Source organism: Myotis daubentonii, chromosome 3 (genome assembly GCF_963259705.1).
Source record: "Myotis daubentonii chromosome 3, mMyoDau2.1, whole genome shotgun sequence".
Taxonomy (NCBI): Eukaryota; Metazoa; Chordata; class Mammalia; order Chiroptera; family Vespertilionidae; genus Myotis; species Myotis daubentonii.
Window position 1 is genome coordinate 12,296,842 of NC_081842.1, and position 27,822 is coordinate 12,324,663.

The 27,822-nt window shown below is 44.4% G+C and overlaps 2 protein-coding genes across 9 annotated transcripts in view; one reads left to right on the plus strand and one right to left on the minus strand.

Annotated features, from left to right (window-relative positions):
- The window catches only part of GABPA (GA binding protein transcription factor subunit alpha), a 37,489-nt gene extending 19,778 nt beyond the window's left edge, over positions 1-17,711 (minus strand). For 3 of the 7 annotated variants that reach the window (XR_009451786.1, XM_059686791.1, XM_059686786.1), the window contains exons 1-5: positions 17,080-17,219; positions 10,424-10,526; positions 8,366-8,510; positions 6,876-6,960; positions 4,833-5,078 (exon numbers count right to left, since the gene is read on the minus strand). Coding sequence is in view for 6 of the 7 variants with exons in the window: in XM_059686791.1 (XP_059542774.1) it covers positions 4,833-5,078; positions 6,876-6,960; positions 8,366-8,510; positions 10,424-10,500 (553 nt within the window). In the remaining variant the exon portion in view is untranslated. Of the gene's footprint in view, positions 1-4,832; positions 5,079-6,875; positions 6,961-8,365; positions 8,511-10,423; positions 10,527-16,523; positions 16,691-17,079; positions 17,220-17,597 lie in introns of those variants that run through there. The other 4 variants (XM_059686788.1, XM_059686787.1, XM_059686790.1 and 1 more) reach the window with 4 other exon arrangements.
- Positions 17,541-27,607, plus strand: ATP5PF (ATP synthase peripheral stalk subunit F6). 2 transcript variants are annotated; one of them, XM_059686793.1, is made up of 4 exons: positions 17,541-17,676; positions 23,303-23,477; positions 26,256-26,380; positions 27,428-27,607. In XM_059686793.1, the coding sequence occupies exons 2-4, from the start codon at positions 23,314-23,316 to the stop codon at positions 27,463-27,465; spliced, it is 327 nt and encodes a 108-aa protein (XP_059542776.1). In that variant the 5' UTR covers positions 17,541-17,676; positions 23,303-23,313; the 3' UTR covers positions 27,466-27,607. The 2 variants fall into 2 exon arrangements, with proteins under 2 accessions (XP_059542776.1, XP_059542775.1); XM_059686792.1 differs by having other exon boundaries at positions 17,674-17,812.
- Positions 27,608-27,822: the final 215 nt, after the last annotated feature.

Sequence of the window (27,822 nt, forward strand, 5' to 3'; positions counted from 1 at the left end):
AAGTAGTTGTTCAAAGCAGCAAACTCCGGCGTTAACCTATGCCGCCATCTTGGTTCTCCCGGTTGTTGTTTTCAATCGGGAGGGAGTCGCAGACTCTGAGCACCGGGTCCGGGCGAGTCTTTAGGGACCCAGACTCAGACGGGAGAAGCGGGACTGTCTGGCTTCGGTCAGAGCGAGTGCAGCTTTCTCTCCCAGCTTTGCAGCAGGTGCTGGGACTCAGAGAGGCAGAGCCCCTGGGGACAGGACTGAGAGCCGCCATAAGTGCTCTCTCCAGCCCACGCTGTTGATCCTGTGCGACCCGCCCCGCCCAAGCCCTGCACAGAGGCATTTGCCGGATAGCCTCAGGCAAAGGCTAGATTAGCACCTCCCTAGAGGACAGAAGTTCTCTCACTGCTGACACAGCTGATTCTCATAGCCACTTGGCCTGGAGGTCAAACCCTCCCTGGAATTAGCTACAACAATCAAGATTTAACTATAAGACTGCGAACAAAGACCACTAGGGGGTGCACCAAGGAAGCATAACAAAATGCGGAGACAAAGAAACAGGACAAAATTGTCAATGGAAGATATAGAGTTCAGAACCACACTTTTAAGGTCTCTCAAGAACTGTTTAGAAGCTGCCGATAAACTTAATGAGATCTACACGAAAACTAATAAGACCCTCGATCTTATATTGGGGAACCAACGAGAAATTAAGCATACACGGACTGAAATAACGAATATTATACAGACGCCCGACAGCAGACCAGAGGAGCGCAAGAATCAAGTCAATGATTTGAAATGCGAGGAAGCAAAAAACATCCAACCGGAAAAGCAAAATGAAAAAAGAATCCAAAAATGCGAGGATAGTGTAAGGAGCCTCTGACAGCTTCAAGCATACCAACAGCAGAATTATAGGGGTGCCAGAAGATGAGAGAGAGCAAGATATTGAAAACCTATTTGAAGAAATAATGACAGAAAACTTCCCCCACCTGGTGAAAGAAATGGACTTACAGGTCCAAGAAGCGCGGAGAACCCCAAACAAAAGGAATCCAAAGAGGACCACACCAAGACACATCATCATTAAAATGCCAAGAGCAAAAGATAAAGAAAGAATCTTAAAAACAGCAAGAGAAAGAAACTCAGTTACCTACAAGGGAATACCCATACGACTGTCAGCTGATTTCTCAACAGAAACTTTGCAGGCCAGAAGGGAGTGGCAAGAAATATTCAAAGTGATGAATACCAAGAACCTACAACCAAGATTACTTTATCCAGCAAAGCTATCATTCAGAATTGAAGGTCAGATAAAGAGCTTCACAGATAAGGAAAAGCTAAAGGAGTTCATCACCACCAAACCAGGATTATATGAAATGCTGAAAGGTATCCTTTAAGAAGAGGAAGAGGAAGAAAAAGGTAAAGATACACATTATGAACAACAAATATGCATCTATCAACAAGTGAATCTAAGAATCAAGTGAATAAATAATCTGATGAACAGAATGAACTGGTGATTATAATAGAATCAGGGACATAGAAAGGGAATGGACTGACTATTCTTGGGGGGGAAAGGGGTGTGGGAGATGTGGGAAGAGACTGGACAAAAATCGTGCACCTATGGATGAGGACAGTGGGTGGGGAGTGAGGGCGGAGGGTGGGGCGGGAACTGGGAGGAGGGAAGTTATGGGGGGGGAAAAAAAGAGGAACAAATGTAATAATCTGAACAATAAAGATTTAATTTAAAAAAAATAATTAAAAAAAAAAAAAAAAGAAACCTGCTTTCAGCCAGCAGGGATCTCAGAGCTGGAGTTGAAACAGTGTTTCAATTATAGAACCCAAACAAACCAGATACCTGCTTTCAGCAGCCGAAGCCTCAGAGCTGGAGCCAAGCCTCAGAGCTAAAGCTGGCCCGGAATAAAAAAAAAAGAAAAAAAAGGAGCGGTTGGGAGCTTCAGTCACCCGCCAGCCTGAAAACAGCCCTCAGCCCCTTACCCAGACTGGCCAGGCACCCCAGTGGGGGACCCCACCCTGAAGGGGGTGTGACCAGCTGCAAACAGCCATCATCCCCTCATCCAGGCTGGCCAGGCACTCCAGTGGGGACCCCCACCCTGATCCAGGACACCCTTCAGGGCAAACCAGCCGGCCCCCACCCGTGCACCAGGCCTCTATCCTATATAGTAAAAGGGTAACACGCCTCCCAGCACCAGGATCAGCGGAGCCGCGAGGCCTCCCGGCACCGGGATCAGCGTGACAGGGGGTAGCGCCCAAACCCCCTGATCGCCCTGTGGCTCTGTGTGTGACAGGGGGCAGGGCCACAACCTCCCTATCCGCCCTGCTCTGATCGTGACAGGGGAAGGCGCCCCAACCCCGTGATCAGCCCTGCTTGTGCCTGATAGGGGGGAGCTCCCCAACCCCCTGATCGCCCTGTGGCTCTGTGTGTGACAAGGTGCAGCGCCCCAACCCCCTGATGGGCCCCTGCTCTGTGAGTGACAGGGGGCAGCGCCCCAACCCCTGATTGGCCCTGCTCTGTGCGTGACAGGGGGTGGCGCCGCAACCTCCCCATCGACCCTGCCTTGAGTGTGACGGGGCAGTGCCCCAACCTCCCAATCGGCCCTACCCTGAGCGTGACTGAGGGTGGCATCGCAACCTCCCGATCCGCCCTGCTCTGTGCATGACAGGGGGCAGTGCCCCAACTCCCCAATCGGCCCTGCTCTGAGCCTGACCAGGGGCTGCACCTAGGGATTGGGCCTGCCCTCTGCCACCCGGGAGCAGGCCTAAGCCAGCAGGTCGTTATCTCCTGAGGGGGTCCCAGACTGCGAGCGGGCACAGGCCGGGCTGAGGGACCCCCCCCCCCCCATCCCCACCAAGTGCACAAATTTTTGTGCACTGGCCTCTAGTAAGATTATAACAGTACCTGAAAAATTCCTATCACCTAGTGACACTGTAATGATTCTAACATTGTGTGGTACAAAAGTTGCAAAAGCCAACAGCTGTGGTTGAGATGGCAAACGCCTTAACCTGGGTGTGGAAGAGGAGGACACTGAGGAGCTCCTAGAGGTGGTTTCCGAGGAACTGACTAATGAGAAGTTGTTGGATCTGGCACAGGAACGCATAGCTAAAGAAGAAGAAAGAGAAAAGGAAACTGCAGAAGAAAAAGAAACCCCAAAAAAACTGACAGTGAAGGGTTTAGAAGCTTTTGCAGACCTTAACAAGCTCCTTAAAAACTTTGAAAACATGAACCTCAACACTGAAAGGTTTCCATTAACAGAGAGGAATGTTCATTATCTGTTTAGAAATAAACCTATGATAAAAATTTTTTTAAAAAGCAAACCACGATAGATTTATTTCTAAAAAGAGTGACACCACCTCAATAAACACCGCAGGCAGGTCCTTCGGATGTACTCCAGAAGAAGGCATTGCTATTATGGGAGATGACAGCACCATGGAAGTTATTTATTGTCCCTGAAGACCTATCAGTAGAACGGACGAAATGTAGAGGTAGAAGACAGTGATTATGATGATTCTGACTCTGTGCAGGCCTTGGGTAATGCATGTGTTTGTCTTAGTTCTTAACAAAAAAAGTTTAAAAAGTTAAAATAAAAAATTTAAAAAGCTTATAGAAGGATCTAAAGAAAATATTTTTGTTCAGCTGTAAAATGTGTACTTTAAGCTATGTGCTATTACAAAAGAGCTGAAAAGTTTTAAAAAATTAAAAGTAATAAAGATACAGGAAGCTAAGATTAATTTATTGGTGAAATAAGCTTTTTTGTTGAATTACGTGTAAAGAGATTACGTCTATAATAGTGTATAGTAACTCCCTAGGCCAGCCGTGGGCAAACTACGGCCTGCGGGCCGGATCCAGCCCATTCGGCTGTTCTATCCGGAGCCGAAAGAGCGGAGGGTTCTCTTGCTCTCCCCTCCGCTCCTTCACCAGCAGCAGTGTTAACATGTATTAGTTCACACAAACACTCCATCCATGCTTTTGTTCCGGCCCTCCGGTCCAGTTTAAGAACCCATTGTGGCCCTCGAGTCAAAAAGTTTGCCCACCCCTGCCCTAGGCCTTCACAGTCACTCACCACTTATTCACTGACTCCCAACGAGCAACTTGCAGTCCTGCAAACTCCACTCATGTGTATCATTTCTATCTTCTATACCATATTTTCACTGTACCTTTACTATGCTTAGATACACAAATACTTGCCATTATGTTACAATTGCAACCGGTGTTCAGTACAGTCACATGATACATTATAGGTCTACAGCCTAGGAGCAATAGAGTATTCCAGACAGTCTACGTGTGTGACAGGCTATAGCCCAGTGATGGCGAACCTATGACACACCTGTCAGAGGTGACACGCAAACTCATTTTTTGGTTGATTTTTCTTTGTTAAATGGCATTTAAATATATAAAATAAATATCAAAAATATAAGTCTTTGTTTTACTATGGTTGCAAATATCAAAAAATTTCTATATGTGACATGGCATCAGAGTTAAATTAGGGTTTTTCAAAATGCTGATATGCCGAGCTCAAAAGGTTCACCACCACTGCTATAGCCTGTATGCTTGTACATGTGCGCTCTGTGTTTGCACAATGACAAAATTGCCTAATGGTGCATTTCTAAGAATGTACCCCCATTGTTAAGTGAAGACGGATTGTATTTCTTTGTATTCTTAGCACCCAGGACAGTATTTGTCCATCATGTGTTATAGTCCAAAAAGAGGAGAAAAACAGAAAATCAATATTCTCCCTAAAAATTCTACATTTAAAACAAACTATAGCTTACCCTAGCATCGTCTATGACAAGCTTAATTCTTATCATTCACCCTAACACGTGACTGTGTATTTCCTTACCGTACGGTATCCCAAGGCGCTCTTGCTCTTTCCTGTAACCTTCTAGGGCGGCAGCCCATCTGGTCACTTGTTCCGAGGTTTCATCTGAAATGGTTGTGATGTGTTTTGTGCCATCAAGAGTTATCACTTGAGCTTCTTCAACAAGATGTGCTTCTGCTTCAGCATGATGAGCATCTGGATCAATGACTACTTCAACTGTTTCCGCAGGTTTAACAATTTCAAGGATGTTGAGCCTTGGTTCCACTCCTTTAACAGTGAATTAAAAAATATCCAGATGAAAACATGAAATTCACTAACAAAATTTAGTTGAGTTGTCTGTTCTAAAATGGTAGAGCAAAACTCCATTTTAAATGTTTAGCAATCTGTCTAGAGAATTTAACAGAGTCCTATTAAATGATAAAAACAACAATTCAATACAACTTTGGAAATCTATATATATAAAAGGCTAATATGCAAAGTGTCCCCTCGGGAGTTCAACCAGGAGAACAGGAGTTCGATCGCACACTATGTGCACTGACCACAGGGAGGTGGCACGGAACATGGCGGATGACCAGCAGTGGTGACAGGGCGCTGAGGGAGCAAGGGAAGGAGGCGGTGGGGAGGCAGGGGGAACCTCGCAGTGGTGGCACATGGGCTGTGAGAGAAGGAGGGAAGGAGGAGACTGGGAGGTGGGGAACCTGATTGGCCCTGATCTCTGGCCAGGCCTAGGGGCCCTACCCATGCATGAACCGGGCCTCTACTCCTAAAGTGCTTAATATTTTAAGTGTCTGGTCGTCTGTTCAACCAATCAAAGCATAATATGCTGATAATATGCTAAGGCCACTCAACCACTTGTTATGACATGCACTGACCAGCAGGGAGCAGACGCTCCGACCAGTAGGTTTGCTGCTGGGGTCCAGCCAATTGGGACTAAGCAAGACGGGCCAGACATGCCCTGGAGCCCTCCCGTGTCCCTCCCAGTCCCTGTTGTGCACCAGTGGGGTCCCTCGGCCTGGCCTGCGCCCTCTCACCATCTGGGACCCTTCAAGGGATGTAGGAAAGCTGGTTTCTGTCCGATCCCACAGGCCAAGCTGAGCGACCCCACCAGTGCACAAATTCATGCACCGGGCCTCTAGTATTATGTAACAATGTTGTGTCAATTCATATTTCCTGATTTTGAGCATTGTACTGTGGTCATGTAAAAGAATTCCTTATTTTTAGAAAATGCATATATTTAGGAATAGAAGGGAAACATGCCTGCAACTTATTAGTAAATAGGTTAAAAAAAAATGTGGGGGTGAGGAAGAGAATAAAGCAACTTCCTTTGCATAATTTCTCTTTTTGTGCTAAACTGCAGAGTCTAGATCGCCTTGCAGCAAGGGTACCCAATGTGACTTAGGCTCTAGAACAGGGGTGGGCAAACTTTTTGACTCGAGGGCCACAATGGGTTCTTGAACTGGACCGGAGGGCCGGAACAAAAGCATGGGTGGAGTGTTTGTGTGAACTAATATAAATTCAAAGTAAACATCATTACATAAAAGGGTACCGTCTTTTTTTTTTTTTTTTTTAGTTTTATTCATTTCAAACAGGCCGGATCCGGCCCACGGGCCGTAGTTTGCCCACGGCTGCTCTAGAACCACTGGCATGAGCCTTCTATTGAGAAATGAGTTAAGAGGGGATAAGCAGGCACATGGCATCCATTTTTTGGCTCCTGTGGAGCACTGAAAAGGAAGCATGGTTCTAGCTTATGGTAGGCAGGGCAATTGTCAGTCCCATACTGCAATGTGGCTGAGTCATCTTAGAAAGCCAACTAGAACCTGTTCTTCCAGCCCTCTCTGTGATCCTGTGATTTACTACCCTAACTTGCTGATTAAACCAGGTAAAATGTGTGATACTATCTGCTTAACCTTGACAGATAAAATTAATTCAAAAGCCTTAATATTTGGTTATATCACATTAAGAAATTTAGACAACCATCTAAAACACCCAAAACTTATAAAATTGAATTCTTATATTAGAAAAACATGAGTGCAGTTTTAAATAACTACACAAAAATTAACTTACCTTGGTAAGCCATTACCTGTACACTAAGTTGTACAGTTCCATCTGTCTTTACTCCTTGGTCAAATAAACTTCGTTCTGGATCCAGCTAAATATGGGTAAAAGGACTAAGATTATTTTCACATAATCATCTGGTTTAATAAAAATGGATATATCAAACTATGCTTAATCACTATAGTATACTAATTAAATTATAAGAACACATGTAATTCTTTGCCAAAATTTAAAATATTTTAACCACTGTGTTAGTAATTAAGGACAACATAAAGAACAGAATTTATTTTAAATTACAGTTTTCTCTAGCTCTAGAGTCTAGTTTAGGATTTTAAATAATGCCAAAAAGCAACTGTTTATTCCGTAAAAGTATTTAAAGTATAAAACAATGTAATTTATCTGTCATTAAAAATCAAGAATATTTATTTAGTGGGGACAATTTAAATAAATTTATTTATATAACTAGAGGCCTGGTGCACAAAATTCATGCATGGGGGAGGGGGATTTAGTCCCTCAGCCTGGCCTGCGTCCTCACAATCCAGCACCCCTCAGGGGATATCAGGCCAAAACCGGAAGTCGGACATCCCTCTTGCAATCCAGGAAACTGCATGCACCAGTGACCATACTTTTCACACAGGTGAAAGGCATTTTGCTGTTGTATGGGCAACTACATTTTTTTTTGCCCTGATTATAAAAAGTAGTACATAACATGATCCTTCTGAGGCAGTAGTACCATTTTCCCCATGTTATGTGTGGAAAAACTGAAGCAGAGAGAAGTAATTGGCTTTGTCACACAGTTATAAGTGTCAGAATCAGGGCTGACCACAAAATGTGCCAGCCAGAGTCCATGCATGTCATCGCTGCATCATCCTGCTTTTTCAGTGTTACAGTAGTCTTGCCAGGTTTTAATTTTTAAATCTAAGAGACTATTCACAATATATAGGGTAGGGTCCCTAGGCCTGGCCGGCGATCAAGGCCATCTGTGGGGCAATTGGGGGCCCTGCTGACAGCCGCCTTGGCTGGCGTCCTGGCACCACCCACTGGCCGGCCCGCCCCCGAACCGGATCGCTGCTGCCGGTCGGCTCCCTCAGTTGGGGGCAGCTCCTGAGTTGAGCGTCTGCCCCTGGCGGTCAGTGCACGTCATAGCAACTGGTTGTTCCTGCCGGCTGTTCTGCCGTTTGGTCGATTTGCTTATTAGGGTTTTATTATATAGGATACTTGCTGTTATCTCTCTTGTAACCAATTATACACATTTAAGGTCAGGGTTAATGCTAAATCTCTGATTACAAAATTTATTAAGGAACTTATGACTTTACTACCTGACCTAGATATGAATACCTTTACTCATAATTCTTTATCCTTTAAGTATGAGTGCTTTTTTCCCTCATATCACCTTATAGTGAATGCATTTCACACAATGACAAATTGATGACAAAAAGTAATTCTGACTTTCAGATATGCACTTAAATACTAAGATATAAATTTAATAAAAAGATTACCTGGATTTCTTGTAGACAAATGTCATGAGCATCCAAAGAACACTGTAGTCTTGGTTCTAGTAGTTTCTTTAAATTGCCTATTGGCTCATTGATGTCTATGGCCTGGCTTATACATTCACCTGAGGTGTAGGTCTGTTCTACAATGCTAAATGTTAAATAATTTAATGGTTAAAAATTACATTTTTACCCTGAAAATTAAAGTAACAATACACTCAAACCAAAACTGAATATCAAAACACATTTCTGGTCTTTGAAACTCATGTCTGCATAGACACCATTCATAGTGGTAGACTTATCACCAACTAGTGCTGCCAAAAGACTAAGTCCGAAGTGATATAGTGCTTCTTAAATTAGGCTATGTAAAACAACACTGCAGCTCCCCATCTTGGTGAGCATGCTCTCTCTCTCAGGCCATCTGCCACATCATGAGCAGCCCTACAGAGAAGCCCATGCGGTCAGGAAGTGAACAGTCATATCACCAATCTCATGAGTGATCCTGTAAACAGATATGCTAGCCCCAGTCAATTCTTCAGATGACTATAGCCAGACTGACAGCTTAACTGCAAACACATGAAATACCCTGAAGCCAGAACTAAGTTCTGAGGTAATTTGTTGAATAAAAGAGACATGTAGTCTCTACTGTTTCTTCTGTTAGAGGAAATAGCATAGTGAAACATGTTAAAATTCTCTATCAAAAAAATTAAGGCCTCTTGGGCAGTCATGACCTTTTCTGTCAGGAAAATGTTCCTGTGCCAGGGTATGCTGGCAAAGGATATGACCGAGGACAGCTAACGTGGGGTTTTCCTAAGAGCTAGAGCCAGATCTCTCCTCTGAGACGAGGAGGTGGTATGAGTGACCACAGCCAGCTGGCAGAAAATATGGAGAGTTGCTAAACAACTAGTATAAATCTCAATTATGCCAGATGAGTAAGTTCGAGAGATCTGTGTAGAACATGGTTCTTATAGTTAAATACACAGTATTGTACATTGAAAATTTGTTGAGGGTAGATCTCATGTTAAGCGTTTTTACCACAATAAAACAATTTTATTTAAAACCTAAGGTCTAAAATCTTAGCTGTACTCTAAACACTCAACATCCTATTCACTCTTATTTGGTCCATTCTCACTGCAGTTATTCTAAACTTTTACTATAAAGAAGTTCTCTACTACTCTTTAGTCCTTTTTACTTTCAGTGTATTATCTCATCTCCTGCTTTACAGAATAAAGCAGGACCACTAGCCCTAACTCTAGCCTTCTTCTTAACTCCCAAATCTCTACTTTTACCCACATTCTCCCTTTGGATTCTGAAGTTACAACCACTGCCCTTCTTCCTTAATAGAGGAATATTCTATTACTATCCCAAGAACGAACACCCTTCACTGCTCTATATGCTTAGTACTGTGCACAGACTTACTCATAAACCTGTATACCTTCTCAAACACAATGTGGCCTCTACAAGGGCAGGCTACTGTCTCATATATACTCCTGACAGTTCACAGTAGTTACGTTTAGGTATTTGTTGCATTAGTTCAGATTGGGAATTAAACTCTATAGGAAATCAAAATAACCAGCACAAATGAAAGAAAAAATAATCAAACAGTGCCCTGAGGGATAAAAACCATCACAATCAATTGCTTGATTACTAGCTATGCATATTACTATCTTTTTAAAAAATATATATTTTTATTGATTTTGAAGAAGAAGGGAGAGATAGAAACATCGATGATGAGAGAGAATCATTGATCGGCTACCTCCTGCACGCCCCCTACTGGGATTGAGCCCACAACCCAGGCATGTGCCCTTGACCCAAAACAAAACCAGGACCCTTCAGTCCGTAGGCCAATGCTCTATCCACTGAGCCAAACCGGCTAGGGCATATTAGTATCTTTTAAAACTATCTTTCCCTCCCAGCTACAAGTTCTTTAAGTCAGAGGAAAAAGCAATACATTATCCCCCAAAATACTAATGTCAGCTGGGAAAAAAAAGGCCCCAAAAGAACTCTGGCTTGATTCTTAATTTTAATGCATGTGGGTAATATATAAATTCAGATAATACCAACCTTTCTTCTGTGCATTCTGTTTTCTCTGTTCCATCAATTTCAATTTCTATCAGCTCCTCTGCTTCTCTTTTTGTCATGGTTGAAGTACTTCAAAAGCTCAGCCCTGTAAGAGTTAAATTTTAAGACATTTTAAAATTATCTGCACAAATAGAAATGCTACACAAGAAGTAGAGACCCAATTCAAATAAAAGCAGAGAGTAAGTACAACAAGAGGAAGTAATCTTCACACATAAAAGAAAATCCACATGATACTGATAAACTAGTTTTGGTTTACATGGTGTTTATTAGCCTGACATGAATTCTTCATCGTTCTGTTGGATTTATTGGGATTTGTTCAGCCCAATCTCAGTCAATAAATTAACTCAAGTTACTTCAAAATCAAATAAAAGGTATGTCAACTATATAATAGCAATGTCAGTCTCAATAACAGTTTCAAACCTGCAGCTTAAAAATCAACATAGAGCCCTGACAGGTTTGGCTCAGTGGATAGAGCGTAGGCCTGCGGACTAAAGGGTCCCAGGTTCAATTCCGGTCAAGGGCATGTACCTTGGTTGCGGGCACATTCCCAGTAGGGGGTGTGCAGGATGCAGCCATTCGATATTTCTCTCTCATCGATGTTTCTAACTCTCTATCCCTCTCCCTTCCTCTCTGTAAAAAATCAATAAAATATATATTTTTTTAAAAAAATTTAAAAAAAAATCAACATAGAGATGAACCATTAGTGTTTACCTAAAAGCTGTACTGTATTAGCAGGATGAAGAATGTACTTTATTAGCATTGTACTGATAGAGGGATATAAAATTAAAGTTAATCCTAGCTATGATTTGTTACAAATTACATATCTTGTGCCAGTATATTCTAAAACAGCAAAATCAAGTAACAAAATAGTTACCAATATGTATACTGTATTATATTGAACTACTACATTACTGTAGGACTAGAAAAGTCTTCTTTTTCACTTCAGAAAGGGCTATACCTCTCCTCAGGCCTATAATTAGCTGGCACCCAAATCAAGAATGCCTGGTATAAAAACAGTCTTATTTTCCCCACATTATTAAGGTTGCTCCCACATCCTCTTATAGGAAGACCAGTAAGAGACTGAGGTTCTCCAGCAGAATACATACATATAATGAATGCACCTCTAGCAGACTGCCTAGGCCAGTGATGGCGAACCTTTTGAGCTCGGCATGTCAACATTTTGAAAAACCCTAACTTAACTCTGGTGCCGTGTCACATATAGAAATTTTTTGATATTTGCAACCATAGTAAAACAAAGACTTATATTTCTGGTATTTATTTTATATATTTAAATGCCATATAACAAAGAAAAATCAACCAAAAAAATGAGTTTGCGTGTCACCTCTGACACGCGTGTCATAGGTTTGTCATCACTGGCCTAGGCTCTAGCCAACTTTTGCTTTCTTTTGTTCTGACCCTAGCTTAGCAGAACTTCCCTTTCCCTAATAAAGTCTATTCCTTAACACACTACTTGTAAAATTATGTTATTTATCTTGCGCACTAGATCAAAACAGGTGGTGACCCGGTAGGACAACATAACCTCCACCTGGTTTGAAGGGATATTAGTATGTTTACAGATGTATACAAAATACTTTGAACAGTACTTCACTCTTAGTAGGCACTCTATTAAAAAAAATGTTTTAGAAACTATCATCCTATATAATAAATGCCTAATATGCTAAGTGTCCAGTCGACTGGTCGTTATGATATGCTAATGAATGCTAAGGCCGTTCAACCGCTCGCTGATGTGCACTGACCACCAGGGGGCAGACAGTCGACTGGTCGACTAGTTGCTATGACATGCACTGACCACCAGGGGGCAGACACTCCAACCAGCAGGTTAGCTTGCTGCTGGGGTCCAGCCGATTAGACTGAGTGAGACTGGCCGGACATGCCCTGGAGCCCTCCCGCAGTCCATCCCCAGCTGGCCAACCTCCCGTGTCTCTCCCTGGCCCCAATTGTGCACCGGTGGGGTCCCTTGGCCTGGCCTCCACCCTCTTGCAATCTGGGACCCCTTGGGGGATGTCAGAGAGCTGGTTTCGGCCGATCCCGCAGACCAGGCCAAGGGACCACACCGGTGCACGAATTCATGCACTGGGCCTCTAGTCCCCCATATAAAATTGACTCCAGGTCCCCTAAAGCAGTGGTTCTCAACCTGTGGGTCGCGACCCCTTTGGCAGTCGAACGACCCTTTCACAGGGGTTGCCTGAGACCATCGGAAAACACATATATAATTACATATTATTTTTGTGATTAATCACTAGGCTTTAATTATGTTCAATTTGTAACAATGAAATTGGGGGTCACCACAACATGAGGAACTGTATTAAAGGGTCATGGCATTAGGAAGGTTGAGAACCACTGCCCTAAAGGCTTAAATGTGAAAGACACAACTATAAAGCTAATAGAAGAAAATAGTGGGGATTTTTTTTTTAAATATATATTTTATTGATTTTTTACAGAGAGGAAGGGAGAGGGATAGAGAGTTAGAAACATTGCTGAGAGAGAAACAACGATCAGCTGCCTCCTGCACACCCCCAACTTGGAATGTGCCTGCAACCAAGGTACATGCCCTTGGCCGGAATCGAACCTGGGACCTTTCAGTCCACAGGCTGATGCTCTATCCACTGAGCCAAACCGGTTAGGGCAAGTGGGAATTTTTTTTATGGTTTAATAAAAAATAATTTGTTAACATTCCAAAAATTAAACCATAAGAAAAAAACTAATGTATTTGATTATATAAAAATTAAGATTTATGTTCAATAGACAGGATAACGACTAAGAAAGGATATTTTCGATATCCAAAGGTGACAAAGGAATAACTGGAATAGACAGCAAATTCCTGCAAATTGGTAACAATCCCCCAAAAGTCAGGACAAATTAGAAAAGCAGGTAAAGTATAGGAAAAGGGAAGTAACGGAGAAAACCAAAATGGTTAAGGATATAAAGAAATGTTCAAACTCAAATCATTCAAAAATGCAACTTAAAACAAAAACTTTATACCTTGAGTGTGTGTGTGTGAAAAGTGTAGTGTTGAATACTGAAAAGGATAAGCAGGGATGTGGAGCCATAAGAATCCTCTGCTTCTGTTGAAGTACAGACAGGTCCAGCTATTCTGGAGGAAAATCTAGATTCTAGCAGCACTTACTCAAAGCAAGTACGCTAATACCTGTGGCCCAGCACGCGCCCTTAGATAAGCATTCCAGAGATGCTGATTGATAAGGACGTTCAGAGTAGCTTTGTTGGGGATAGCTGGAAGCTGGAGCCAATAAAAGTATCCACGGTGCCTTAGCCGGTTTGGCTCCGTGGATAGAGCTAGGGACTGAAGGGTCCAGGGTTCGATTCCGGTCAAGGGCACATGCCTGGGTTGTGGCCTCGGTCCCCACTGTGGGGCATGCGGGAGGCAGCCAATGGGTGATTCTCTCTCATCATTGATGTTTCTGTCTCTCTCTCTCCCTTCCTCTATGAAATCAATAAGCATATATTTAAAAAAAACCAGTATCCATGGTAAGAAAGTACTGAGATATAAGAAAATGTGAAAGAAGCAGACCCCATGAAACTTCAGTAGCAGTTAAAAACCAGGAAACAATGTACACGCACAGAATCAGAGTGGGCCCTCTCCCTAGGCAGCCCCTGCCTGGCCTTGCCTGTCCCCTCCCCCTCTTGGCCCTGGCAGGTTACCATTAACTTCCTCATTCCCAAGCTCCTGGGGCCCTTCCTTCACTTCTGTAACTTGTTTCCTAAGCCCATTACTTCTGGGAATTACAGTTTCTATCTCTGTAATATACCCAATAAATGTTCTCTTACCAAAAAAAGAAAAAAAAATTATAAAAAGTGTTGTGTACGGAAAAAGTGAGAAATAGTAAGGTTGATAGCAGAACAGAACTTTTAAAAGATATTTTTGTTTTATTTTCAGGGCCTATAAAGAGGTCCACTCCTCTCTCCACAACCAACTTTATTTTTTAAAAGGTTAGGAAACAATTGAATTTTCCCAGAACTTTGGGAAAAATAAGAAAGTATATGAAAAAGTAACCAGAGGCCGAGAAATGGCCTAAATTAGGGCTTATCAGCAGGGTTACCTGTGTTCCCCATAATATGAGCACCAAAACAGGGACTTGTTAAAAAGAAATTTATCCTGTGATCTTCCAAAAAGTTAGAGATCAGTCCCTAGAAGGTGCCCCCCCCCCCAAAAAAAACCCCATATACTCTAGAAAAAAATGCCCAGTCTCTAAATTGATCCTTTTCCCTTTCTCAGGTCTCTAAATTTAGCCTTGACAGTAAGAGATTGGGAAATGGTCCAAATCGCTGATGTTACTACTTGAGTGGGTCTTAGCTCTTTTTCTGGAACCAGGATTCTTTTACAAAACTTACAGTGGAGAAGAGAACATCACTTGGAGCCTTTCCACCTAAGGGCTGCCCTGGTTTCACCCAGATTAAATCTCACCTGGGGTTCAGAACCCTTCACAAAATGGAAATAAACTAAAAAGTCCAGAAAAGGCTAGTATTCTTTAAATACAGTTACATTTAATATTCTCCCTTGCAGCTACAGATAAACTTGAGAATTAGCCTGGCTGGTTTGGCTCAGTGGATAGCATCGGCCTGCGGACTGAAGGGTCCAGGGCTCGATTCCATCAAGGGCACATGCCAGGCTGCAGGCCCGATCCCCAGTGTGGGGCGTTGCAGGAGGCAGCCGATCAAGGATTCTCTCTCATCACTGATGTTTCAATCTTTCTCTCCCTCTCCCTTCCTCTCTGAAATCAATTAAAATATATTAAAAAAGCAAAACTTGAGAATTAGTCTTCTTCACTGGAAAACATTATTAGTTTGGGACAACTTTTCCCAGTAAGGGCAATACTTATATGTACTATTTACCTATATTTAACATACAACATGTATTAAAAATACACAAAATGTGCATTTAAAATATATAAATGTAATCTAAGAGTACCTACCTGATTAACTGAACATTTTCTCAAACTAAAAAATATTGTTAAACACCCGAATAAAAAGTTTTTGTTTTTAAAAATAAAGTCAACAGCCCGGCCAGTGTGGCTCGTGGTAGCCCACGCAACAGGAGGCCACAGGCTCCATCCCAGGCAGAGCACCTGCCACGGTTTCCGCTCGAACTCCACTGTGGGACTGGAGGCAAGAGCTTGTCCCTCTCCGTCTCCCTTCCCTTCTCCAAAATCAATAAAAAATATATATTTTAGCCGAAACCGGTCTGGCTCAGTGGATAGAGCGTCGGCCTGTGGACTGAAGGGTCCCAGGTTCGATTCCGGTCAAGGGCATGTACCTGGGTTGCGGGCACTTCCCCAGTGGGGAGTATGCAGGAGGCAGCTGATCAATGTTTCTCTCTCATCGATGTTTCTAACTCTCTCTCTCTCCCTTCTGTCTGTAAAAAATCAATAAAATATATTAAAAATATATATATATATTTTAAAAATAAAATTAAAAGTTAGGGAAAAAAGTAAAACGTGTATTTGTGTGTGTGTGTTTGCAGAGCGAGGGAAAGCTGACTAATACTTGCTGACTCCCCCCCACCAGGTGAAGGCGTTCACTGTGTGATTTCATTGTATAATTTTTCAAGTTTCCCGTAGATCTGAAATTTTCTAAACAAAACTGGAGGAAAATGAAAGAGGTTTAATTTCGTATCCAGCCGCCACATCCTCTTACGAACAGCCCCGATTTAGCATCCAGTTCGGTATCCACCCTCCTCCTTCCAGACCATCGGCCCCTCCGGACACGCAGTCCTGTCCACCCTGCGGCCCAGGCGGACTGGCCTCGGCCCGCCTCGACCGAACACCAATCAGGCTGCAACGTCCGGACCAAACCCCGAGGCAGGCAGGGGCCGATCCCGTACAGCGGTTCGGGAGGAGCGGACCCGTTTCTTCTCAAGTTTCGGACCACACGGCGCTGGCAGGACCAGCACTGCCCGGCTCCTCGCTCTGCGCGAGGGAGTTCCAGCTCTGCTCCTCCCGCGGGCGGGCGGCCCGGTGACGGACCCTCACCCCGGCCATGCACGGCCTTCCCGCCGTCACCCCGTAAACCGGGGCCCCACTACAGACGGGCGAGGCTCCCACACGGCACTCAAAGTTGGCAAACTACACGGACCCAGCGTTTCCCCGCGTCTTCCCGCCACTTCCTCCAAGAGGCCCCACGGACAACATGAGCGTGAACAAGGGGCTCGGATGCCACGACGGGACAGTTCGAGCGAGACAACGGGACTGGGAGGGAGAGCCCATCGCCGAGGCGGCGAGACTCGTTTCGCTTCTTCCTGTGAAACCCCGGGGAGCCAGGATCCCGTTCCGATCGCGGAGACTGCGGACCGCCACGCCGGGCGGCGGAGCGGAGCGGAGCGCGAAGCCGGGGACCCGGACCGCCAGGGCCCGGGGCGCGCGGCTCCCCCGCCCGGCGCCGCGCGCCCCCCGCCCCTCCCTCCGCTCCCCGCACAGCTCCCCGCCCCTCCCCACCCGGCTCCCTCAAGTCTCCACGAACGGAAATGGGAGTCACAGCGCCGGGGACCAGCGGAAACAAAACACAGAGGCGGCCGCGGGGGGGCCGCTCTGGGGGAGCAGGCCCCGGAACGAAGCCGGCCCGCGGGGGCCCGTGCTCCCCTCCTCTCCCGCGGCCGCACTCACCCGCTCCGGAACCAACCGGGTCGCCCCCGCCCGCGCTCCACAGCCGGCGGAGAACAGCGGCGGCGCGCGCTCCACGTGCGGCGTCTCTCCCGGCAAAACCTGCAGCTCCCGCGACTCCAAGTGTGAGGCCCCTGGGCCCTTCCCGCGGAATCGGCGCTGAGAAACTCCAACCCCCCTCCCGCCTCCCAGGCACCCCCGGGCTCGGGACTACAAGTCCCAGCAGGTGGCGCGAAACGAACGCCCCGAGGCAACGGAGGCTCACAAGGCACAAAGGAGCACAACGCCCCCGTCCGCTTTGTGTTATGACACTGGCATTTTGTCGGGACGTTCATACACTTCAACAACCCAAGGAGCAGGACTGCTGGCTGATTCGGGGCGGGAAGGACTGAACTCAGGGACAGGCCGGGCCAAGTGCGCATGCGTACATAGGAAGGTTTCCAGAAGGGAAAGAGAGAGCAGATCAAGTTAGGAGGAGGAAAGATGGCGGAAGAGCCGCTAGGGGACCCGGAAGCACTTACCCTCCACTTCCTCCCGTTTGCCTTCTGCCTCACCTAGAGCCGTCCGGTCGCAGACTGTCTCTGAGACGCTTCCTGTCCGGTGAGTGCCGACCGACTGAAACGGCGGCCCACAATGCACTGCGATAGCGTGTCGGCGGGAGGGGGAGGAGCCAAGGCCGGAAGTAGGACGGTGGCGGCGGCGGCGGCGGCTCTGGCAGCTCGGGACTAAGTACAAGGTGACTGGGAGGGTAGCTGGCCTGGCTGGGCCTCTTGGGACTCCGATGCGGAGTTTTTCTCCGGGGACTGGGCTGCCTTTTGCCTTTGCCCTGCATGAGAGAGCAGCTTTTGGGGCCCGGGGACCTTCACGGCCGGCCCCGAGGTCATGCAGACGCCGGAGCCTTTCGGCCTTGGAGTTTGCCAAGTGGGCTCCAGGGATCGCCCGGATGATAATGCCCGCTCCGAGGCCAGGCCGGGGTGGTGCGGGCTGCAGGGCCGCGAGGGGTTCCCGGCTGGGGCAGCCCAAGGTCATGCTCGCGGGGCAGGTCTTCGGCCAGGCCTGCCCAAGCTGGGCTCGCGGGAGGTTGTTCTGGACTGTTTCGGGCAGATCATGGTGATACTCATCTTAAAGCTTTGCAGCCCACCTAGAAGTGTAAGTGGTGCTAAAACTGTGTTAGGCGGCCGTGTTTGCACTCTCCCTGCACAGTCCGACACCCCAGCCACCGAGGACAGGACGCTGCCGGGGTGGGGGTGGGGGAGGGGGGCGCTGGTGCTTGAACCCGGGGACAGGCCAGAGTGCGCGCGCGAACACCGCGAGGTTTCCCGGAGGGAAGAGGCGGTCCCTTCGGGCGGATTGCGAGTTGACTTTGAGAATCAGCTTTGAGGGGCCCTGGCCGGGCAGCTCGGTTGGTCAGAGCATCTGCCCCACACACCAGGGTTGAAGGTCAAGGCACATGCAGGAGTCACCCAATGCATGCGCAAATGGGTGGAACAACAAAGGCGATGTTTCTCCCTCTCCCGTTATCCCTCTGCAATCAACAGATAAAAAAGGAAAAGTATCGATCTGTAAAGGATATATATGCTTGAAGAGGCAGCGGAAGGACTGCCCTCCGGCTGGTCGGCATCCCTGTCAACAGGAGAGCCTTGCTCCTTCTGCACGTGCTGGTCCCTTTCCTGCTGCCCCCCCCCCCCCGCCCCCCAGTCTTTTCCTGACGGTGTCACAGCCTCCCGCGGCCCCTCCTGGCTCTCATCCCGTTGTCTTGCTCCAGTAGAAAACATCACGGCTGATACTTTACACCTGCTTGTGTAATAGCTCGTGCCTCCCGCGAGCCGGTGGACAGCCCACACTCACTGTGCGTTTAAACACAGATGAGATTATGTGTTCCCTTTTTTAGACAAGATGAATTTGAGGGCCCTAAAGGACTTTTGAAGGGACGTGAGCTGTTGAATGTACGGAGTTCAGGGAAAAACAAACTTAGAGACGTGATTTCGGAATCATCAGTACTCAGGAATCAGGGGGGGAAAATGGATTTCAGCCCTAACCGGTTTGGCTCAGTGGATAGAGCGTCGGCCTGCAGACTGAAGGGTCCCAGGTTCGATTCCGGTCAAGGGCATGTACCTTGGTTGCGGGCACATCCCCAATAGGGGGTGTGCAGGAGGCAGCTGATCGATATTTCTCTCTCTCGTCGATGTTTCTAACTATCCCTCTCCCTTCCTCTCTGTAAAAAAAAAAAATAAAAAATATAATTAAAAAAATAGATTTTACCCATGTTGCAGTAGGAATAGCATGATTTTTGCAGTCAGAGCAAGTTAACTGTGGGAATATGAGCAATTTAATAGCCTTCTTAGACATAGTTTTATTACCTGTAAAGCAGAGATAAGAACACCTTGTAATGTTTAACAGGAGTGCCCCACGGGTTCAAGGAGAGAATGTATATGGGACTACTTTTCGAAATATCTAGGGCTGAACAAACATTAGATAACCTTATTGCTGAGTGTTAAACATGAATAAGCTGCCAGAAAGGAATATATATATAATTGCACAATTTTTATTTTTTTAATATATTTTATTGATTTTTTACAGAGAGAAAGGGAGAGGGATAGAGAGTTAGAAACATCGATGAGAGAGAAACATCAATCAGCCGCCTCCTGCACACCCCGCACTGAGGATGTGCCCGCAACCAAGGTACACGCCCTTGACCGGAATCGTACCTGGGACCTTTCAGTCCACAGACCGATGCTCTATCCACTGAGCCAAACCAGTTAGGGCGAATTGCACAATTTTTAATATATGCTTGTGTCCAGTAAGAATCTATGTGTAATCTTAGACCAGGCACTTGCCTCTAAACCTCGGTTTCTGTGTGTGTAAAATGGGATTCGAAATATGTAGCAGCTTAAGGTCATTTGTTTGCTTGACGTCTTTTCCCAAGTATTTTTCGTTCATGGGATATGAGAATGGTATGTGATGGATTCTTTAATTCCCTCATATAGTTTGCTTTCACCCTGGCGGGTGAAGGGTACTTTGTTGGTTGTATAATTTCTTTTGGTAATTTTTATGTGCTCTTCCAGGGCTTCTCAGCCTTGGCACTATTGACATTTTGGGCCAGATAAGTCTGTGTTGTGGGAAGTCCATTATTGTTACGGGACGTTCGGCAGCATCCCCGGCCTTTGCCCACTAGAGGCCAGTGACACTCACCCTTCTAGGGACAGCCAAAAATGCCTTTAGGCATTGCCAACTATCTCCTAGAGTGTACCCCCACTCCTGTTCGAGCACTGTGCTGCTCTCCTGTCCTTTAGCTTAGTGCTTCTCTGACTCTCTGTGGTGAAAGGCTTTCTACCTCCCCCCAGCGTTTGTGGATATTTTTGAAGAATACAATAAAAATGAATTACTAGGAAAATTATATGAAAGACAAAATGAAGACACACAAAATACAAACTCTAATCCTTTATTAAGTTCAGCAGACATCCTTTCTATATAATAAAAGCCTAATATGCTAAGTGTCCGATCGATCGTTCAACCAATCAAAGCATAATATGCTAATGAGATGCTACAGCCACTCACTATGATGTGCACTGACCACCAGGGGGCAGACAGTTGACTGGTCGACCAATTGCTATGACGTGCACTGACCACCAGGGGGCAGGTGCTCTGACCGGTAGATTACCTTTCTGCTGGGTTCCAGATGATTGTGACTGAGCAAGACAGATCGGACGCGCCCTGGAGCCCTCCTCTGGTCCTTCCCTGGCCCCGATCGTGCACCAGGCCAAGGGACTCCACGGGTGCACGAATCCGTGCACCGGGCCTCTACTATATTGATATGCCAAATTGCTTAAAAGTTTGTAAATGCTTATTTCCAGTTTTTTTTATTTAATATATTTTACTGATTTTTTACAGAGAGGAAGGGAGAGGGATAGAGAGTTAGAAACATCGATCAGCTGCTTCCTGCACGCCCCAAACTGGGGATGTGCCTGCAACCAAGGTAAATGCCCCTGACCGGAATCGAACCTGGGACCTTTCAGTCCGCAGGCCGACGCTCTGTCCACTGAGCCAAACCGGTTAGGGCAATTTCCAGTTTTTGTATTGCTATAGACCAGTGTCACAATCTGTATGCTACCACGGGTCTACAGACAATACTTTGAGCAGTAGTAATATAACTTAGTAGGGGTCCAGTGTCAGTATGGTGATGATTATTGTTATTATTAGTTAATTTGTGGGGGTGGAGGGATCATGTTAGCGTTAACATGTCAGGTTTTCGCTTCATCTTTAAGGTTCAGAAACTGTACCGGGCTATATTGAGTTGTGACTCTTTTGTCGTCATTCCAATAAGAGTTTGGTAAGCCCTCTACTAGACTCAGTCTTTTTTAATTTAAGGGAAGTTTTTTCTATGTATTTATGGTCTCCTTATCTATTACTTTTCTTCTGGAATTCCTGTTTGCATATATTTGTTGTAATTTGGTATTTTTTGCATTTGGTCTTTCAAGACACCAAATGAGATCTCAACTGAGATCAATTTTACCTCCTGAAATTTTTAGTTAGAAAAGCATGTTCTTTAGCTCGAAGGCAGCAGTTCTCAACCTGTGGGTCACGACCCCTTTGGGGGGGTCGAATGACCCTTTCTCAGGGGTTGCCTAAGACAGTGGTCGGCAAACTGCGGCTCACGAGCCACATGTGGCTCTTTGGCCCGTTGAGTGTGGCTCTTCCACGAAATACCACGTGCAGGCGCGCACGTACAGTGCGATTGAAACTGCATGGCCCATGCGCAGAAGTCGGTTTTCGTCCTGGACGAGTCTATTTTGAAGAAGTGGCATTAGAAGAAGTAGGGGTGTCAGGTTTGTCGGGCAATGGGAGACGCGGCGCAGGGGAAGTACATTGTTTTGAGGTACAGTGGGGCCTTGACTTACGAGTTTAATTCGTTCTGAGACCGAGCTTGTTAAGGAGCTCGTTAACTCAAATTACTCTGTCAACTCAAAGCAAAAAATCAGTCAAGAGACAGCTGGTATCTCAAAAAACTCAGTAGTCGGGACACTCATAAGTCAAAGCCCCACTGTATGTTAGCTGAGGTCGACCCCTTCCAACTCTCCCATCCACACTTGTCTGTCTGAAACAAGTATACAAGATGAGTGTGGATGGGAGAGTTGGAAGGGGTCGACCTCAGCAAACGTACCTCAATCAGATTGAGGACGTTTTTAGCAAAGGCCAGCTTAGGAGTACCCTAATTAAGTTAATAACGATGTACCTACCGATATAGTTTAAAAAATTTGGCTCTCAAGAGAAATTTCAATTGTTGAACTGTTGATATTTGGCTCTGTTGACTAATGAGTTTACCGACCACTGGCCTAAGACCATCGGAAAACACATAGATAATTATATATTGTTTTTGTGATTAATCACTATGCTTTAATTATGTTCAATTTGTAACAATGAAATTACATCCTGCATATCAGATATTTACATTACGATTCATAACAGTAGCAAAATTACAGTTATGAAGTAGCAACAAAAATAATTTTATGGTTGGGGGTCACCACAACTTGAGGAACTGTATTAAAGGGTCGTGGCATTAGGAAGGTTGAGAACGACTGCTCTAAAGATTTGGAAACCCTATTGTTAAAAATCAGAATTTCACCCCTTTTACATATTCTAAGTCACTGATTAGGTTGTACCACATGATTTCCCCTCTTTTGTTGGTGCGTTTTCTTGGCCTGGTTGCTATTTCCCCTTGCTGGTTGTGTTGGACTTAGGTTTGTAGTTGTAACAGGACTTAGATTTGCAGTTGTAACAGGCAGGCTCCCTCTGTGCATCTTCCAAGTAGAAACTTCCAGGCTATCAGAATCCTCACACATTCTTTTGGACGTCAGGATTGTTCTTTTCCTCTGGGGGTGGGTAGCTTTCCAACATCCTGGTTTGACTATTTTCCCTGATCCAAGACTAAGTTCATGGAGAGGAAACACCCCGTCCCATATTCTGTGCTTTCTTCGCATGTAACCCTAGTGGAGCCACACAGAGGCCTGAGTTCCTGACTGCTCCTGGGACCCAGGTCTTTGGGTTAAGAAGTAAAAACTTGCAGTGGGCAGAGGAGAGGGGAATGGAGTTGGGATCGGGTGACTGTCCTCAGCATTCACTGAGTTCTGGTATGCTTTAAGTCCTGTACAATTAAGAGAATTAGAGGCATTTTACAATTATATGTATATTAACATATATTAACCTTGTGTTGGCTTTTTCCCCCCAGTAACAGTCACCATGATTCTTCAGAGGCTCTTCAGGTTCTCTTCCGTCATCCGGTCTGCAGTCTCAGTCCATTTGCGGAGGAATATCGGAGTTACAGCAGTGGCATTTAATAAGGAACTTGATCCTTTACAGAAACTCTTCGTGGACAAGATTAGAGAATACAAAACTAAGCGGCAGTAAGTGGGTGGATAATCGACCATTGTGTAAATATAAGTATTTAAAGTATGTAAGTTTTGAGGTGGTAATAAAATTACTTGGTGTTTCAAAGTGTCTAAGACCTTTTCTGAGCTGATCCCTTGCATAGAGGTTCATTATCTCTTGATTATTTTAAGTCCTGAATTTTACCTTTTTTTATATGTGTTTCCAGGAAGAGTTCCATTAAATCTTTTGTTTTTGTGGATATAGCCTTATATCTAAAGGATATATCATCATTCTACCTTAAAAAAAAAGTGAAGCCCTGACGGTTTTAGATATAGCGTCAGCCTACGGACTGAAGGGTCCCAGGTTCAATTCCGGTCAAGGGTATGTACCTTGGTTGCGGGCACATCCCCAGTAGGAGGTGTGCAGGAGGCAGCTGATCGATGTTTCTCTCTCATCGATGTTTCTCTCTATCCCTCTCCCTTCCTCCCTGTAAAAAATCAATAAAATATATATTTTTTTAAAAAGTGAAGACTTTACTCACATGATTTTGTTTATGGCTTGAAAGAGTTCTCAAACCCATAGAAGGCCATTAATAGACATACCCAGGGTCTGCCTCAGGTTACAAACAATTGGTGTGAAGATTAGACAGATAAATGGGGGTGGGAAGAGGGTATCTTTTAGGAGGAAAGAATAGTGTGAGCTAAGGCATGAAAACTGGAAAGCACATTTGGGAAGTTGTATAATGCTATTTCCCAAGACTATAGAGTATATAAAGAATGTAGAGAGCAGTAAAGGATAGAATTGGGTTAGAATGAGGAATTATGGAAGGCCTTGATTATACACTGAACAATTAAAATATTATATGAAAAGCATATATGAGAAATTTTTTTAAAATATATTTTATTGATTTTTTACAGAGAGGAAGGGAGAGGGATAGAGAGTTAGAAACATCGATGAGAGAGAAACATCGATCAGCTGCCTCCTGCACGCCCCCGACTGGGGATGCGCCCGCAACCAAGGTACATGCACTTGACCGGAATCGAACCTGGGACCCTTCAGTCCGCAGGCCAACGCTCCATCCACTGAGCCAAACCGGTTCTGGCGAGAAATATTTTTGAGTAGGATGGTGAGGTGGAACAATATTGCTCTGTATTGCGATGGAAATTTTGATCACAGTGTACTAGGAAATTTGGTATGAAAAAAGAGGAGGTAGATGATTTATGAAGAGGGAGCTATTTAAGCTTAAGCAGATATGGTAAATCAGATGTGAATGCATTCAAGTTTTAACAGCTATCACCTATCAGTAACTAGTACATTGATGAGACTGACTGGATCTTTTCAAAGCAGTTTCTAAAGCTTGTGGATCCCAGAGCTGGAAGACAGACATAAAGAATCTGGTTGAAAGCTCTTTCAAGAACTGCATTTTGGCCCAGTCAGTGTGGTTCAATGGTTGAACATTGACCTATGAACCAGGAAGTCCCTGTTCGATTTCTAGTCAGGGCACATGTTGGGGTTGCAGGCTCGATCCCCATTGTGAGCCGTGCAGGAGGCAGCCAACCAATGATTCTCATCATTGATGTTTCTATCTCTCCCTCTTCCTTCCTCTCTGAAATAAAAAAAAATATAGTTAAAAATAAAAAAAAGACCTGCATGTGTATGCACTTCAGTAGCTGTTATTCACATGTGACTATTCAAATTCTAGTTAATTACAATTAAGTTTAAGTAAAAATTCAGTTTCGCAGTCATTTTAACCACATTTCTAGTGCTCAATAGGCAGATGTGGCTAGCGGCTACCATATTAGCACAGATACAGAGAGCATGTCTGTCATCACAGAAAATTTTATTGCACATGCTGATCTAGAAAAAAATTGGGTCCATAACAAGAAATATCATTAATAAGTTCTTAAATTAGAGCTGTCTCTATAGTTTGTGAAAATTCTGTAACATAAATATACCCTGTGCCTATATCATAGATATGTGTGAGAATATTACCACCCTAGATGGAATTTTCACTTGTAAATATTCTGTTTATTGTGCATTGATAGACAGGCGGTAACATTATGACAAGCCAAAGAATTTGTGCAAAGGATTAAGTAAATCTAATTGGTCTGGTTGCTGTATTTATTTCCAAAGCAACTCTGGTATGTCATTTTATTGCTTTGCAAATAAAATACAAACTCCCATTCTTAACATTTCAGGCTTCCCACGATCTGGATCCTGCTGGCTTTTTCATCTAAACTGCTTAATATTCCCTCAAAGCCAATGCTATACCTCCTCCATCTCTCTGCGTTTTCAGTCTTAGAATGTCTCAAATTCTGGCCCAATTTTTTTTTTTTTAATCAGATGCAAATGCATGATTTGTCACAAATGCCAATTTCTTTTTTAATCCTCACACAAGGATATATTTTTATTTGAGAGAGAGAGAGAGAGAGATATGTGGGAGAGAAACTGATCAGTTGCCTCCTGTAAGTGCCCCAACTGGGGATGGAGCCCTCAACCTAGGTATGTGCCTAGGTTGGAATCAAACCAGGTGCTCTGGATGACGCCCCAATCAACTGAACCACTCAGCCAGGGCACACAAATGCCATTTTTTTAAAATGAAGTTTTTTTCTGATTAGCTCAGCAAAAGTGCCCTCTCAACTGAGTAGCTTTTTGTTAAACCATGTCTTTGAAGCGTATCATATGACTCCCTTATGGCATAAATGTTTATAAACATTTTTTTCTTCTAAATGGCAAAACCACTGAGAATAGGGGATAATTTTGGTTTTGTAACCAGCACCTAAACTGGTTTTTACTTGCTCATTTACACACAGGTCATCTGGAGGACCTGTGGATGCTGGCCCAGAGTATCAGCAAGACATGGAAAAGGAGCTTTTTAAGCTTAAGCAGATGTATGGTAAAGCAGACATGAATACGTTCCCAGACTTCAAATTTGAAGGTAAATCTCTAATCAGATTCATCCTTGTGGGAGACCACTTTAAAAGGAAAATATGTATACCTATTTATATTTAGTTCTTTAGAGGATAAATGTCAATTACATGTAGATTTATTAGGGCAGTGATGTGTGCATGGGAAGCTCTGGGGTAAACATTTGCCATTGGTATCGGTCACAGGTGGGGAACCTTTTTTCTGCCAAAGGCCACTTGAATATTTATAACATCATTCTCGGGCCATACAAAATTATCAACTTACAAATTAGCCTGCTATATTTGGTCAAACACTTATTTAACTCACCCCTAATGCCTTGGCAGGCCGGACCAAATGATTTCAAGGGCCTTATATAGCCTGTAGGCTGGACGTTCCCCACCCCTCGTATAGGAGATCACAACATAGAGTTTAAAATAATGGGGATCTATATAAGGATCAACATAATTTGATGAACAAGAATAGATCCAGAGACAAGTGGTAAGGGAGGGGGGTTAGAGAGCAACCAAAGGACTTGTATGCATGCCTATTAGCATAACCAATGGACACAGACACTGGGGCGGTGGGGGCCTGCCCGGGATGGAAATGGGTGGCGGCGGGGGGTGTCAATTGGGGAAAAAGGAGACATACGTAAAACTTTAGACAATAAAATATATACATATATGTGTGTGTATGTGTGTATATATATATGGAAATAAAAAAACAATGGGGATCTGAAATCAAACTCCCGGATCTTGAATCCTCTGACAATATCACTTATGAACTGTGTAGTCTTAGATAGTTAACTGATACCTGTTTCCCATCTGACATTTGAAGAGAATTATACCTTCCTCATGTGGTGGTTTTAGTTAATGATATATGTAGAGTCAGTTAATAGCCTGGCTCATGATAGTGCTGAATAAATCTTCAGCAATTGTTATATTTCCATGTAGATGTTTAGAAACAGTAGATACTTACTAAAAAAACAAATCAGAAGATTGATGAGTTAAATATTGAAGCCTTCTCAATAAGGCATTTTATTGCACTAGACTAAGCTTTAACCTTTTTTTCCTCCCCTTAGACCCCAAATTTGAAGTCGTGGAAAAACCCCAGTCCTGAAGAAATGTAAAATGTATCTGGTCATGTGTCTTAGATCAGTTGTATTACTGATCAGAAGTATCAGAAGAAAAATACATTTCAACAACTGTCAAATGTTCTTTCATTCTGATTCCAAATAAATTATTTGGTGATTTTGAGTGTATGCTTGAGTGTATTGAATTCTATGTTTTAGCATTACTTTTCAGTCGTCCCGTCTGGTTATAAGGAAGCATGTGGAGAACTTGGATAAATTGGGTACAGCTTGCCTGTAACCTGCCAGACTCTTCTCATGTGCTGGGTATCCTTTTCATTCTGGAGACCTACAGCCCGAGAGGAGCCACCGACCTCAGGAATGTTTGCTGCAGAGGGATGCTCCAC